Source organism: Syzygium oleosum, unplaced genomic scaffold (genome assembly GCF_021117445.2).
Source record: "Syzygium oleosum isolate NSW1041296 unplaced genomic scaffold, Sole_v2.1 Sole_v2.18, whole genome shotgun sequence".
Lineage (NCBI taxonomy): Eukaryota > Viridiplantae > Streptophyta > Magnoliopsida > Myrtales > Myrtaceae > Syzygium > Syzygium oleosum.
This window is the reverse complement of record NW_026607502.1, coordinates 4,994,489-5,011,047: the sequence shown is the minus strand read 5'-3', so window position 1 is coordinate 5,011,047 and position 16,559 is coordinate 4,994,489. Positions and strand designations below refer to the sequence as shown.

Sequence of the window (16,559 nt, the reverse complement as noted above, 5' to 3'; positions counted from 1 at the left end):
ACGTAAGCACCGGCGGTGTCACGTAAGATCAACGGTGTCCACGTCATTGATTTCCGGAATAAATTGGCCGAATGGACTGAATTGGTACCAATGCGAAAAGGTATAGGACTAAATAGGTTCAATTGAAAAGTTTATAACTGAATTAGTACCAATGCAATAGGTTTATGACTTTTTTGGTACTTTTCACGCTTTTGAGTGAATGTGGATCCAACTAGATATATTAACGGACTCATATTTTGGCTCTCTCTTGGCGATCTCCCCAAGTGAAGGCATCGGACTTGTGCTGCACATGTCCAATATGGCGATGGTGGTGGATGGCTGCACAAACTAGATTAGGGTTTGTGGTGGGTGATTTCAAATTAGAGATATTGAGAAATTTGGGAATTAAGACTTTTAAAAGATGGTAGTTTGGTCTTTCTAGTAGTGCAATGTCGTCCAAAGATGCAAAGATGCTATTTTAGAAATAGAGGATGGGAAGCGGTAATGGAGTGAAAAGTGAAAATGACAGTCGGTACTTTCCCTTTTCTTTAATAAAGATGGAGGGAACGGGCATGCTAACATTTGTATATGTATAACTATACCATCGATTAGTTTTTGTTCAATTATCCTCGAGGGGTGACTCGGTCCTTAAGAGTTTGGCTAGAATTTGACAAAACTCGTGTTCAAATCTAATGTGTCTTGTTCTAGTCTATCTGCTGTCTCCACCATAAGATTGCAACACATATCCATCCAACTCTTATCTTGACCATAGCTAATCTAAATTTACCTACCCTGAACCACCGTCGTTTGCGAATAGGCAGTCACCACTTTTAAGCCAATCTATCACCAATTGTTGTCTTGATCTTCCTCCTCTATATGCTTATGCTCTGTCGTGTCGATCTCAGCGGCTCCTCCGTTACCGACAAGGTCGATGTTGGGGTTTATTCCACATCGATTGTGGAAGGGACTGATGATCAGTTTATAAATATGAGGGAAAGTCTTACCTTTTGAGCTAGCTTTTAAGGTGAGAGAGGTTCAAGACCACTCAACACTCGTATCAGAGCTTAGGTTATCAATAAATTTGGACCCAACAATCATTCGAGAGATACGGGTTGTCGCCACTCCAACTGAATGCCCGATGTGTGAGGAGGAGATTAGTGAGGTTTATCCCATATCGGTTGTAAAGGGGATGGTGATCAGTTTATAAAATGTGAGAAAAAGTCTTATCCTTTAAATTAGATTTTGGGATGAGAGAGGCCCAAGATCACTCAACCAATGCATTGTCAAGTCTTGCATCCATGGAGGTCAAGCCTCTAGATCTAGGAGAAAATATTAGGTAGGACTCGTATTCCACCGTGGCAAAAAACGAGTATCCCAGCGCGCGACACGTGTCGTCGGGCCCCACCCGGTCAGACCTCCAATATTTTGAAAATATAGCGCGTCTCTCTCCTCTCATCTCTCACACTCTCGCGCCCCAACCCCTCTCTCTCCTCCCGGCTCAGAACTTGGCGCTCCCTCCGACTCTTCCGACGCCGGCGCCTCCGCCTCCGCCGACGACACCGACGCCGACGCCGACGCTCCTCTACGCGCTCGCGCTCCCAACCTCTCTCTCCTCCCAGACGCGACGCCTCCGACGCCGACGCCTTCTGCACTCTGAGAACTCGCGCTCCCTCCGACGCGACGCCTTCGACGCCGCCTCCGACGCCGACGACGAAGGCCCACGGCCCTAGCCCTAGCTGACGCCGACGCCGACGACGAAGCCCGACGCCCTAGCCGCCGCCCCAGGCCTAGCCGACGCCGACGCCCTCCGCCTCAACTAGCTCTGCACCTCTCGACGCCGACGTCGACGCTGACGCCGTCGCCCTAGCCCTAGTCGACGCCTTGCAGTTGTCACCGCCGTCCGACGAAGCTGTACCACGCCCCGCTCCGCCCTAGCTTCGAGAGGTACAGATTTGAACTGATTCAGCGTTTTATTCCCGTGTGCAGACTGTGGATGCTGTTCAAAATGACCTGTTTGAAAGGCATTTTGAATTGTGTTAGCATTGAGTATTCCTTTAAAGGGTGGCATTTTATTCGACTTTCAATAAAACGTTTCTCTCTGCGTCTGCTGACCAATTGTGATTGTTGTGACTACTGTTGCTATTGCTGCTGTATTCCGTCTGCCCAATTTCTAGCATGGTATTATTATCTGCATAAAAAAAGTAAAGGAGGAAGCAGAGGTAAGGAGCTTAGTTGGGTGTTTCTGATGTAGTTACTTTGATTTTTTTGGAGATTGCTTCTCGTCTGGGACTTCTTCCAGGTTCAGCGAGGCATTTTGGCATAAATGCCGATGTTAATAGCGTATTGTCTATGGCAGACATTGTTCTTTATGGTTCTGCACTTTTATTGTAAGTTACAGTTTAGGCTCCTCAAATTGCTTGAGCCATCCTCTTTACTTCACAGCTCTTCATAATATGATTGACAGAGCAATTAGTATAGTCACTCTAGTGAAGAATTTGATTTCCAATTAACATTTATGACAGACAAAGAGCGAGATTGTTCTGACCAGCTGCTTCCTGCATATTATCATGTAGCCTTTGATGGGGCGCTTTATTTGCTGATGTTAATTGCGAGCCTAACAAAATGTCTACATATTTGGGGCATATATTTGCACAAATGTGGCATGAGACTTGATACTTGTTGTAATTCGTTTTGCACATTTCATCTTATATTTTGTTGTGATATCGTGTTGGACTGTTCTCTATTGAACAACTGCTTCCGTTCTTACATTTAGCATGCGGTCGAATTATTCTTTGCTCCTTTGCTTTTGAAATCGTGATGTGAAGTGTAGAATTACAGAGTATTCATTACACTTGTACCCTCTATATCAGAAGTCATGACATTGAGTTTGTCTTCTAATGCTCTTGACGAGAGGAAAGATTAATTGCTGTATGGAGAACTTAAACATTGCTGTTGTTAATTTAGTAGAGGCAGTTGGGAAGTCTGTATTGACTCTTTATGTTTACAGTCTCATGCTCAGATTGAACTTAGGCTTTGCTCTGGCTCATGTTTGAAACCTCTTCTTTATAATGATACACGTGTTTAGACCTTCCCATTTTAAGATGATGGGCATGCATACTGAATGGGAAGGTTCTTCTGATTCAATTGCAGATTCTTGCATATCTCTTGATAGCAGCATCAACTGCAGCAGCAACCCGAGTTGTTGACTGGGAAACAAACTGGAATTATCTTTAAAGCTTACTGGTCGGGACTGACTTGGTGTCATTTTAATCCCAATTTGGTCTCAATTTGGGTGTAAATTTATCGGATGGCTGAATCAGAGGTAATTTTGTCTTGCGCACTATGTGAAATATCTTTTGCTTTCTTAAGTAACGGATGAAATGTTATTTTGCATTTCTGATGTTGCTTAGTTACTACTACTGTATATGTTGCTGCTAGCATGCTGCCTATCCCAATCTGGACTCTTCCAGCTTGTTCTTTGGTGTTTATGATGGCCACGGAGGTAACGACATGCTTTTGGTATACTCTCAATTTCAATAACTTTTCTGAACTCTCTTTTTTTTGTCCGCAAGATCGATTGTTACGCCAAAGCTACAATTTTCCATCACTTGCAGGTAAGGTGGTTGCCAAGTTTTGTGCCAAATATCTTCACCCGCAGGTTTTGAAGGACGAGGCTTATTCAGCTGGAGACATTGGAACTTCTGTTCAGAAGGCATTTTTCAGGTTGCTGCTCATTGATATTTGAGTTTGAATGTGTTGTTGTTCATTCGTATTTCCACTTTCTCACCAGGTTAAGGTTTTTTTAGTTTTAGTATGTGGTTATTGCTTGTGTGACTTTGATCTCTAGTGCAAGCATGCTTTGTTATGGATAGGGTGCAGAATATGTATGGCTAAATCATTTAGTTCCCAAAAGTTAACACATGAAATGGAGGGCATAGTTGCTCGCTTAACTTTTTCTTTCTCTTTGCAGCTTTGTCTATTTTTTTATGATTTAAGATGTAGGTCCTCAATGATCTGATTATAGCCAAACAGGCAGGTCTTCCTTCGGTTACACGGCATCCTAATCTTTCATGTCATTGTTATATTGTAAATAACAGTTTACAAGTCAAAAGACAAAATGGATTGCTGCTTCAAATGATAGAACTTCAAAATTTAACTTTTTGTTGGCCTTGTTAAGTGTTTGTGAAATTAACGGATAGTCTAATATAAAAAAAACAATTGTATAAATTAGACCAAAATCTGAGTCAAGATATCGCAGTGCTGCCTCTTGTATGTAAGCTGAGTGTGACATGTAATATGCAGAATGTGGACATAATTATGTCAAACGAACAATGGGGGAATAGAGTAAAAGGCAAAATTATTATAAAACAGAGTGTGGCGGTGTGAACACTCGACCTATACTCAAATATTCTGACCAAAAATGGGTTGAAAACTTCAATGCTTTTTCTGGAATAAATGTTCGATCATATTGTGTCTGGTTAGATGATGAAAGTTCGCTAAGTATTGCTTCTGTACCACAGAAAATGTCTGATGAATCATATTATGGTGAGATCTGCAGGACAGTTTGAATTTTAAGAGACTCTATCGGGATGATTAGTTCAGCTGCATATATTTTATCTAAGACAAACTCACGTGCATAGTTTTGTTGAAACATTATGGTTCAAAACTGGGATTGCTTGGTTTTGCTTTTGCAGAATGGATGAGATGATGCGTGGCCAAAGAGGGTGGAGGGAGCTAGCTGTTCTTGGGGACAAAATAAACAAGTTCTCCGGTATGATAGAAGGGCTTATATGGTCTCCAAAGGGCAGTGACGTTTACGGCCGGATTGATGATTGGGCTTTTGAGGATGTAGGTGCAGCAAGCCAAAAATCGAGAGTTTCCTCATTATCGTTGTAGTCCCAGCTGTTACTTAAATTTCTATTGATATTTCACAACAGTGATACTGACATTGTCCTTTTGGCATTTTGTCAGGGGTCTCATTCTGATTTCTCTGGACCAACTTCTGGGAGGACAGCCTGTGTTGCAATTGTTAGAAACAACCAGCTTGTTGTCGCGAATGCTGGTGATTCTCGGTGTGTCATATCTAGGAAGGGTCAGGTAGGATTTTAAAGCCACAGCTCAAAATCTTTCTTGTATTTATTGGAACAGGTCATCATGCATCTGCATGCCTTTTTTGAGTATCTATTATCTTGGATTGATTTATTAAAGATGATGTTTAACTTCTGCACCATGGATGACTAAGGACACCATATAACTTAAAATTTGTTGTGGTGGTTAAGATATTCTGATTGGTAGACGTAGTATGTCTCCTGTATATCTGGATAGAGGTAGTACACGAACTGTAACATTCTATCTTGGATTCTCCTTGAAAAGGCATACAATCTTTCTCAAGACCATAAACCTGAATATGAGGCTGAAAAGGAGAGGATTATAAAAGCCGAGGGTTCATCCATGCCGGATGAGTTAATGAAAGTTTGAATCTTGCCAGGGCTATAGGTACTTCCTTCCCCCTTGGGATTTTTTATGTTACATGCTTATATTGTGAATATCACGTATTTGATTCTAGGTTCCATTCGTGTCTATTCATTTCTATTTTTTCGCATTGTTGGTGTGATTGGCAAATTTGACTCTTCGCATCGGCAGTGGAACTTATTATGCAGCATGTGGCATTGATAAACACCACTTTACAATTTTAGTAATTTAAGCATACCATTTTCCACATATTGCAGGTGACGTGGAATTCAAGCAGAACAAATTTTTGCCTGTTGAGAAGCAAATTGTAACTGCCAACCCTAGATATAAATACTGTATGTATAGTTCCAAACGATCACTCTTTTGTTTTCTAGGTACATTATTGCAAAAGTGGTAGTTGCGGAGATTTCTTGATCTAGAGTTCCTTCGTTTCTCTTTGTTATCATTTAGTGTTTAACTAGGACTTTGGTGTGGCTGTGCCTCATTTTAGTCTTTAATCTTATTGGATTTATATAGGTGCTACTGCTAACCCTTTCTTTTTACTGTTTCATCTTTAGGTGGAGCTTTGTGACGACGACGATTTCATTGTGCTGGCATGTGATGGAATCTGGTATATGTCGACATTCTTCATGTCTTGCTTAACTAACATTAAGGCAGAAGATTTTGCCATATATAGTAGTCTGTGGATTGTATTCAATGATTAAGTTTTACCTTACGTTCTGCCCTCCCTTCCATTATTAAGAAATCCAAGTTTTTGTGTGCCTGAATGGAATAGAACGTGCTTGATTTGAAGTCTGCATTGATTAAACCAAATAACCTCTATGATATAATTTGAGGAAGGGTCCATTAGTATCATGCTTCACATGTAAATCTCAAGGTTATCTGATTTCATGTAGATGATGCTTTTGTAAACACGGTTATTTTGCGCTCATGTGTCATTAGATTGATTCTTTTACAACACGGCGGTATGCGAAATGCAATTATCGGCATCTACCTTAAGTTAAGATGATCATGTCATGGTCAAAAAGGGGGGGGGGGGGGTGACGGAGGAAGAGATGGTCATGTGATTTTTCTTCACTTTGGTTCAGGGATTGCATGTCGAGCCAGCAGCTAGTGGATTTCATACATGACCAGCTGAAGTCGGTAAGTTGCTTATGCTCATATAGATGCTTGTCCGAGAGCGACGTGATCTTTGCATCTTCATTTTGGTTGACGTGCAACGCAGGAAATCAAGCTGTCTGCGGTGTGCGACAGAGTTCTAGACAGATGTTTGGCATCATCCACCGTGACTGGCGAGGGATGTGACAACATGACGATGATCTTGGTCCAGTTCAAGAAACCCATCCAGTCCTCCGCGCCTGCCGAGGAGCAATCTCTGCCTCCTCAGCCTACCGATGTAGAGTTGAAACCGGAGAATAACGGGTCCGGACCTGAGTAAATTCGAAATGTGCAGGTGTCGACGCACGGGGTTTTTATTTGCAGGACCTCTTCTTAAAGGATTCTGATTTCTTGAAAATATAATGTTTATTTTTTTTTCCTACTCTCTCTCTCATGTAAAGTTTATTGTAGCATTGATAAAGGTTTTCCACAAGATGGAAGCATGTGACATAGTGCAATCAAGTTGTCTTGACTATGTTCAACGTGTAAAGAATAATTGGTAAACCTTGGACAGGGTTTTGCTGCTTGTATATTATGCTACTTTTTGTTTTGACATTTTGCACTTCCGATTGCTGAGTGGCAAAGTGGGAAGTTGGTTTTGCTAGGCACCAAAACATGCTTCAAGTAATTGATACTTTAGTGGACATTGTGTTTTCCTACTCGCTCAGTGGTGGGTACGAAGCATATCACTTTAAAAAGCTCATACAGATTATTTTCCCAATACATGTTTTAAAACAGAAGGAAAACATTAAAAAGTGCCCCTTTTAAATCGAAAGCAAGGACGACCAAGAACAATATGACAGCAACGGAAGACCAGTTCATACCTAACAGATGCACTGCGGCCACATCAAGAACCTAACAGATGCACTGCTGCCACATCAAGCAAATGCCATCTGGTCAAATACGTGAAAGTGGTAAAAACAGTACACCATCTAATCAACGCGAATAATTCGATCACTTCCATTCGGATTCTCCACAAAACAGCTCGAATCACCGAAAGTTGAGGGGATCAAGAAGGCAGGGGAGATGCGGCATCATCAAAATTTGCAAACAAAACAAGTAAGCCAAGCAAACACAAACTGAAAAAAAGACACCAAAACGAAGGGGGAAATGTGGAAGCCGTAAAATGCTCAAGTCAGAAGCTTGGAAGGAACCATAAAAGTAATCTGACAAAGCCTTCAAAGCGCTGTAATAATGCTTGAATAAGCAGATCTAAGAAGGAAATATACCAAGAAAAACCTTTCTCATCAAGAAAGAGAGTTCACATAAATGTACATGTTCCTCACTAAAAACCAAAACAAGCATACCAGTATTTACATGTTCAAAGCAGCAGAACCAGCAAGAAAGATGTAAAAATTGCATATAATTCAGTCATCAAGAAAAAGGAGAATGCTTCTTCCCCAAGGTATATCAACCAAGCAAAGATCAACACACGATGGCATGAATAGATGAATGCAACAACAAATAGAAATTAGCTCCACATTGAAACAGAGTCACCCTGAAGAGCTCCCAGAAGACTCTTGAGAATGAAAAACAGAATCATGCCTCCCACCAACAACTTTAAACGTAGAGGTCATTATATTAAGATTCCTCTGACTACAAAGGAGTCACTCTAAAAAATGGAACTCTGATAAATTAGATTTGAACACTAAAATCTGTAAGTTACTCTTACAGGTTGACCTTCAAAAAATGGATCTGCCAGCACCAACTAGTTCTGACATATGTCAACTTCAAGCACATTCCATTAATGTACATCAAGAGCAAATGCAAATCATATTCAACAGTGAACAGAACAAAAAACAATACAGATGCCACACTATACCACTAGTGTCTCCATGGCAATATCTTCCCACCTTCACCTAGAGGTATCCAACATAGCCACTGGGAGCAAGTTGGTACTCCAAATTCAAAATTTTGCAGATCGTGCCTCTCATCACCAGGAGGGGAAAACAAGAAATGACGACCACGTGAAAAAAAAAAAAGGTTTCAAAAAAGCTAAAACCTAAACTTCAAAATCCAAACCACAAATCGATGAACTAAACAAAAGGAAGATGTGACATATAATGTACAAGGATTGACCGCCAATCAAACTTTCTCCAGGAGAGAGGACGAATATGAGCACCAGAGACTTCCTACTCTCCAATATATCCGAGAATATATTGCGTTTAGCTAACTATGATTGATTTTGCAAGCTCAATCACCCAATAGGTCAATCTTGAACCTGTAGAGAAGCTTCTTCTTTGAGGTAGGGTTATCAACAGTTAGCAACACTTTGCCAGTTCCGAAACTTTGAAGGTTCCATGCACCACCGGCTCATCCACAGGTGACATCTTCTTGGGCTTCTGGATATTGATTGAATATCCACCAGAGTTAGGCACAAACTCAGCACCATAAATGACTTCCCACCCAACAACACAGAGCTCCCAAGTGATAACACATTTCTGCATTTGGAAGAATCTCAGTCACTAACACTAGTACAAGTAATTCATCCATTGGTTTTTCTTATCACATATTTTGCAGGATATAGAATTAGAAAAATAATATCCATAACAAGCAGAACTCAAGCATAAGATTGAATGAAAATATCTGTTTATACCTCATAGATTATGATTTCCACAATTTGTTTGGTCCCCGGCTTAACTGTCATCTCGGTTGCAGGGTCAGAAACAGTAAATTCAGGATCGCAATCGCAATAATCTATGCTCAGGCCACCATACTGCACCGGTACCTGCTCAGGAGAAATGTACCTGCCAATCACACAAGCATAATGTTTCAACTATGACAGGCTCCATGAGGAAATGATTAGAACTTAATGCACCGAAACGCATTTGGATCTATTTACTTGAAAAGCGTCTCCGCGGTTCTCGAGGGGCTTGCAAACACAAACTTGCTCTTGGTCCTATGGGTCAAAAAAGGGCTGATCATTGCATAGAACGCCAAATACCACCAGGGAACATTGATAAACACCTAACCAAAAACCCCATTTGAACCCACAAAAATCGTCAATTCAAACAACAGGACAGCCGAACATAACTCATCAACCAGGAAATCAATGTGAACATTCTTGCTTGGCCACGAACTCGGGATAGTTGTCCTGAAGCATCTGGAGAGCCTGCTTGTTGGCGATCCGGAGCTCGCGCTTCTCCGGTCCCGGGGAATTCTTGAGATCGCTCACCTGAAAAATGGTGCAAGTGCCACCCGGATTGAAATCGAGCTTCCGGATGCTCCTCTCCAAGAACTGGACCCTCCACCACAAGAACTTGGCCCGCTTCTCCTCATCGGTGAACATCTTCTGATACAGCTCCTTGTTCTGAAACTCCCCATAAACGTCAAATTATATACTTCACAATCATCAAAAGTTACAAAAAGAAAATCAACTTACAAACCTCACCCATCTCAAGTTTTCCTCCAGGTTTTGATCGAATCCGACCCACCATCTGGCTAAGCATCACATCGTACTGGGGATCGCGTTCTTCAAGGACATTGTCTGCATCAGCTTTAGCCGCCGCATCTACAAGATTTTGATGCGTTTGTATTGTCAGTCTTATAGCATACAATTGGATGATCACGATTTTGAGCAAAGGCAAATGCAAAGAGGGGTTGTCAGCTGATTTCTTCAGACCTTCGAGACATTATCTATCCATGACGACGAAGATATGCCGAAAATCACATCATTGTAGAGTTGGAGAATGAGAACATAATTCAGAACACCAACCGAATAGAATTAGAACATGCTACCATCATGTTAAACCTAAGATTCACACAAGAAATGCAAATTAATAATTCCATCGGAAAAGAGGAAATAGATCAATCGACTATCTCTCTCCTATAACCTTTTCTTAAAGACAAATAGCTAATTGCCATCAAGTGCACGATATATATAAGCAATCAGTATCGCCTACTCTTTAGTCTCACGAAACAAACATAAAGACTAATTTCTGCTCTTCTTTTTGTCAGAAAGATTGAACCAAGAACGCGCATACCCTCCATTGACATTTCCCAAGTAAATAATCTCAAGCAAACAAGTAATGCCCAGAAGCAACATTGCAAGCAGAAAACCACCGGCTCACAAAAAAGGGAAGAAATCTTTCCCCAAGTAAAGCACTAAAAATTTCGGAGAAACCAAGGGATCAGGCACAGATCGTAACTTGAGACGTCGGTGACAAAAGTGAAAAGAAATTAATCTGCCTGCTAATGAATCATATTAGCGGACAGATTTTTAGGTCGTAACATTCACCTTTTCTAGGGTGTTTGTGACTCTTTCCGTTCCCGTGCTCAGCCTTCCGCACTGACTCTTGAACACATCCAGCAAAAATGCATTGCGACCCACCAATCAAGTCTTTTATCCGGACCATGAGATTATCCTGCGACCGCGAGTCATTTAACTCTAGTTGTCGGGAAGCCTCTCTCTCCAGTAGTTTCAGCATGCTCACCAATTGCTCTATCTTGTGAATAAAGTTCAGAAAGCTTGTCGTAACTGTGAATAGGCAGTGGCCTCCACCTTCTTGCTTCACGTCTCTCTGGGAATATATGCAGTTGTTGTATTCTTGCTAGGCGCATTAATACACATGAGAAGTAAAAAAAGAAAATCCAAAGAAGATTTCACAATTGAAATGACCTGGAACTTACAAGAAGTAACTTCTCCTTTATCTGGAGCATCAAACATCCACGTGATGGCATTCCAAGTAAAGTCGACCATGAAATGTATTGCTACACTCTGGCAAAATACTTCTTCATTGTCTTCTTTCTATTCTGTATTCTAGATTTCTGAATAGATGGACTAAAGGAGTTCCTCGAGGTTTTCACGGTATTGTGGTGAGCCTCGCTGTTAAACAGGCTATTGTGACGGTTGCTTTTTCTTTGTTCCACCAACAACCCATCTATCAACACATCATCCATTTCACTTGTCCAAACCACATTATCTCTTGTTGTGCCATCTCCCTCCTCTTACAGAGTCTTTTTCATACTCATGACTTCAAACCTGCATGAATAACAGTCATAACTGGGCATACCATTCTCAAAACAAATGCTGAGATAGGAATTTGAAGCAGTTGTTCAATAGAGAACAGTCCAACACGATATCACAACAAAATATAAGATGAAATGTGCAAAACGAATTACAACAAGTATCAAGTCTCATGCCACATTTGTGCAAATATATGCCCCAAATATGTAGACATTTTGTTAGGCTCGCAATTAACATCAGCAAATAAAGCGCCCCATCAAAGGCTACATGATAATATGCAGGAAGCAGCTGGTCAGAACAATCTCGCTCTTTGTCTGTCATAAATGTTAATTGGAAATCAAATTCTTCACTAGAGTGACTATACTAATTGCTCTGTCAATCATATTATGAAGAGCTGTGAAGTAAAGAGGATGGCTCAAGCAATTTGAGGAGCCTAAACTGTAACTTACAATAAAAGTGCAGAACCATAAAGAACAATGTCTGCCATAGACAATACGCTATTAACATCGGCATTTATGCCAAAATGCCTCGCTGAACCTGGAAGAAGTCCCAGACGAGAAGCAATCTCCAAAAAAATCAAAGTAACTACATCAGAAACACCCAACTAAGCTCCTTACCTCTGCTTCCTCCTTTACTTTTTTTATGCAGATAATAATACCATGCTAGAAATTGGGCAGACGGAATACAGCAGCAATAGCAACAGTAGTCACAACAATCACAATTGGTCAGCAGACGCAGAGAGAAACGTTTTATTGAAAGTCGAATAAAATGCCACCCTTTAAAGGAATACTCAATGCTAACACAATTCAAAATGCCTTTCAAACAGGTCATTTTGAACAGCATCCACAGTCTGCACACGGGAATAAAACGCTGAATCAGTTCAAATCTGTACCTCTCGAAGCTAGGGCGGAGCGGGGCGTGGTACAGCTTCGTCGGACGGCGGTGACAACTGCAAGGCGTCGACTAGGGCTAGGGCGACGGCGTCAGCGTCGACGTCGGCGTCGAGAGGTGCAGAGCTAGTTGAGGCGGAGGGCGTCAGCGTCGGCTAGGCCTGGGGCGGCGGCTAGGGCGTCGGGCTTCGTCGTCGGCGTCGGCGTCAGCTAGGGCTAGGGCCGTGGGCCTTCGTCGTCGGCGTCGGAGGCGGCGTCGAAGGCGTCGCGTCGGAGGGAGCGCGAGTTCTCAGAGTGCAGAAGGCGTCGGCGTCGGAGGCGTCGCGTCTGGGAGGAGAGAGAGGTTGGGAGCGCGAGCGCGTAGAGGAGCGTCGGCGTCGGCGTCGGTGTCGTCGGCGGAGGCGGAGGCGCCGGCGTCGGAAGAGTCGGAGGGAGCGCCAAGTTCTGAGCCGGGAGGAGAGAGAGGGGTTGGGGCGCGAGAGTGTGAGAGATGAGAGGAGAGAGACGCGCTATATTTTCAAAATATTGGAGGTCTGACCGGGTGGGGCCCGACGACACGTGTCGCGCGCTGGGATACTCGTTTTTTGCCACGGTGGAATACGAGTCCTACCTAATATTTTCTCCTAGATCTAGAGTTGGCAACATGTAGTCGGTGGAGGGGGACCTCCGTGCCACGCGAGAAAGAGCGTGACAGATAAACATTTAGAGAGAGAGATATGTTGACTATTCTACGGGATAGTAGATAAGGCTAGAATCGGAGACGGCGCGTATATTTGCATCCACAGCTTCTCCCATTAAATGGTAAAGTTCAGTTCAGTGCGCATTTACAAAAAATAGGACACGGGAGGGACCATGAATGTCCTCCCTTACAACCCCGCTTGTCGAAATTAGGCACGATAACGACGCTTCCCTAAAATTCAAACACTCCATGTCATGACAAATTTTTGCTTTTTCGCTATCAACCAATCGAAATTTATTACTTTCACATCCTATACTTATCAACTTGCACCCAAAGTTGCATTATAAAAGCTCCATTTCCTCGCACAGCATGATATCATAGTGTTTGTGAGCGTGTGATGAGCATCCGACCACATCAGATGATGATGAGCCATCAAGTGGCTCCAACGATGGCTTGTCCAATCACCCCAGTTCCGAAACCATCATTCCTCCGACCATTGTCGGAAGCTTTACCTCTTTCCCCATTATCCGCTCTTGTGCCGTCTCGTGCTGCTACTACCTCGAAACTCCATCATCTTCACAGAACCTTGGAGACCATCTTCGAAGAAGAGAATGAGGACGACCATGTCGCCGCGACTGGTCCGAGCTCATCGGGCACATTAAGGTTGTCGGAGGCAAGGAAGACTTGTTCGATGGAACTGAAGTTGTGGTTTCTGTCATCGGATGGCGATTATGAGTTTGCTTAGGAATCTTTCTTGATGAAGTTCTCATGTTTCAACAAAAACCATTGTACGTTCTTGTGTAGAACTAGTAGAGAGTGAACATAGTTCTAGGGTTCATTCCATTGGAAACTGTTTGCGTGTGTGGGTTTACCTGCGTACGTTTTGGAATCTTATGATGTATTTTTCGCAATATCTTTCCAATTTTCTTCAACTCACTCTTTAGTTCTGGTTTCACATGATGCACCATGTACTCGTGCTTATGTTCGGGCCTACGTCACTATTATTAGGTTTCGTTAGTTGCCGTACAGAGGGAGCAAGAGTCGATTTTTTTAGAAGAAATAGGGAAAATACCACCAAAAACTCCAAACTATGCCACTTGTGATAAATTTACCTTGAACTTTTTTTTGTGACACGAAAAACCCAAAACTATGCCATTTGTGATACATTTACCCTACAATACTTTTGTCCAAGGGCATTTTCGTCTTTTTCTTTTTTCTATTTTTTTCCCCTTTTTTTTTCTTTCTTCTCCCGGCGGAGGGGAAGAGAGAAGAAAGAGAGAAGAAAGAAAAAAAAATTAAAAATGAAAAAGACGAAAATGCCCTTGGGCAAAAGTATTGTCGAGTAAATGTGTCACAAGTGGCATAGTTTGGAGTTTTTCGTGTCACAAAAAAAAGTTCAAGGTAAATTTATCACAAGTGGCATAGTTTGGAGTTTTTTGTGGTATTTTCCCGAAGAAATATGCTTGAAAGGCATGTTTTTCATACGAGTAATGTTATATTTCTGAAAAATAGGGAAAACAGACACTACAAATGACATAACTTTCATACGATACTTAACTTTAGTGACATTTCTCTTTTTTCAAGTTGAGAGCCATAACTTATGTATGGCACTCACCAAAGTGCCATAACTTTTTTTTTCCTACACTTGAGTGTCATATATAACTTTTCAATTGATCACTCGAATGGCATAAAAAACGTTTCCCACGAGTATTATGCCACGTTCGATTTTCGTCATTTGGATGAACGTATTTAAAAAGTTATGGCACTCAAGTGATTGGTTGTATTGAAAATGGCACTTATGATCTTCTTATCCCGAAAAGAAGCATGCTAAATTTTGTTGGAAAGTGATGTACCAATTAGTTTTTGGAATGGGAGGCTCTACTCATAACGTACGAGACTTTCTCCTCTATAGAGATAGCATAGGATTATTCATTGTAAAGCTTAATTCCCTAAAAAAGAACTAACTTTAGCTCGGATTTCAATTATAATTCGAACGATTTTTGTCTCATAGAAAATCTCCGCATTTCACTCTATATCCAAATTTGGCGCCCATTATTTTTCTGTCCGATACTGCCATTAATGATCCGAAGTGGCAATTCCACTTCATATTTTTCCCAAACCAGAATTACATATATTTTCTATTTTCTCCTTGTTTTCCCTCTCTTCTTCTTCCGACGGCTCAACCCCATAACTCGCCTTCCACCACCACATCACCGTCGTTCCAGGCCTCCATCCATCACCACCACCTCGCCGCCTTCCACAACCATCATCGTCCGGAATTGGTGGAAGCTTATCCATGAAAGTTCAACCTTGCAGACATATCATACTGGAAAAGAAAAACGGAAATTCAAATCCACGACTGGCATGAAAAAAACGCCAGCTAGTATTCGATATTCTCCAGAGCAATTCGGATGGCGTTAAGGCTCTTGGCCTCTTGCACCGCCTCACTGTCGACTCCAAGCTCCTTAACGAGCATGTATCCACCGGGGGATCACTGAACTGCTACTTATTCTGCTGCTTCGATTTCCGTTGGGTTCTGATGGAGTTGAGGAAGTGAGTCAGAGAACTCGATTAAATGGCGTCGTTCGGCTTGTCGTGCAAGTCCCAGGTCTTCTCCAGAACCACCTCCACCTTATCGATCCATGTCTCATCCCACGAAGAACGATGATGAGGAAAATTTAGGGAAAACTTGGAGGGGGAAATGGATCCAAGTCCAATTTCATGGATTAGCTTCCACCACTGCCGGAGGACGGCGGTGGTGGAAGGCGGCGAGGTGGTTATGAACGGAGGGGCTGGGACGGTGGTGAGGTGGTGGTGGAAGGCGAGTCACAAGGTTGAGTTGTCCACGGTGGAAGCGAAAGGAAGGAGAAGAAAGGAAAAATAAAAAGAAAGGGAAGGAAAAAATCGAATATATATAATCTTCTGATTTGGCAAAAGAAGATGACATGAAATCGTCACGTCTAACCATTAACGGCAATGTGGAATGGAAAGTTGGCGATTTTTATTGTTCATTCATTATAGTCGTTTGTTTAAGCTTTTCATACGCGATCAACAAGGTACACTAAATTGTTAAGCCGTCTTGGTTCTCAACCAAGGATATCAAAATACAATAATGATCAAAAGTTTTGAATGCGTTTCTGTATATGGAGGACCAAGAGACGCAAAAAAGAGAGGCCTAGACGGCCTCACCTCTTCTGGAACCAAGCATATATATTACCCCACTTATGCACACCCAAGCCATGTGGGACTATGATGACGGGGTTTATAGAAAATCACCAACACCTTAAATTATCATCTATCACATAAAACTGCTAACCCTTGATTGAGTAAATTATCAACTTTTCTCCGATTAAGTTACCTATTAGTTTTGGATTATCAACTCTCACTTAAACTACTTACCGACTTTTTTATTTTT

General features: G+C 42.0%; 1 protein-coding gene and 1 pseudogene across 5 annotated transcripts; one reads left to right on the top strand and one right to left on the bottom strand.

The window, feature by feature from the left end:
- Positions 1-1,308: 1,308 nt before the first annotated feature.
- LOC130140366 (probable protein phosphatase 2C 11) lies at positions 1,309-7,164 on the top strand (annotated as a pseudogene).
- A 2,064-nt stretch (positions 7,165-9,228) lies between these two features.
- On the bottom strand, positions 9,229-13,082 carry LOC115667850 (uncharacterized). Of its 5 annotated transcripts, none has more exons than XM_056319504.1 (7): positions 12,468-13,082; positions 11,239-11,590; positions 11,043-11,159; positions 10,847-10,973; positions 9,996-10,120; positions 9,452-9,919; positions 9,229-9,356 (listed from the first exon to the last, which is right to left on the bottom strand). In XM_056319504.1, the coding sequence occupies exons 2-6, from the start codon at positions 11,287-11,289 to the stop codon at positions 9,659-9,661; spliced, it is 681 nt and encodes a 226-aa protein (XP_056175479.1). In that variant the 5' UTR covers positions 11,290-11,590; positions 12,468-13,082; the 3' UTR covers positions 9,229-9,356; positions 9,452-9,658. The 5 variants fall into 5 exon arrangements, with proteins under 5 accessions (XP_056175479.1, XP_056175480.1, XP_056175478.1 ...); XM_056319505.1 differs by having other exon boundaries at positions 11,088-11,159; XM_056319503.1 differs by having other exon boundaries at positions 10,847-11,159; positions 12,025-13,082.
- Between the last annotated feature and the right edge of the window lie 3,477 nt (positions 13,083-16,559).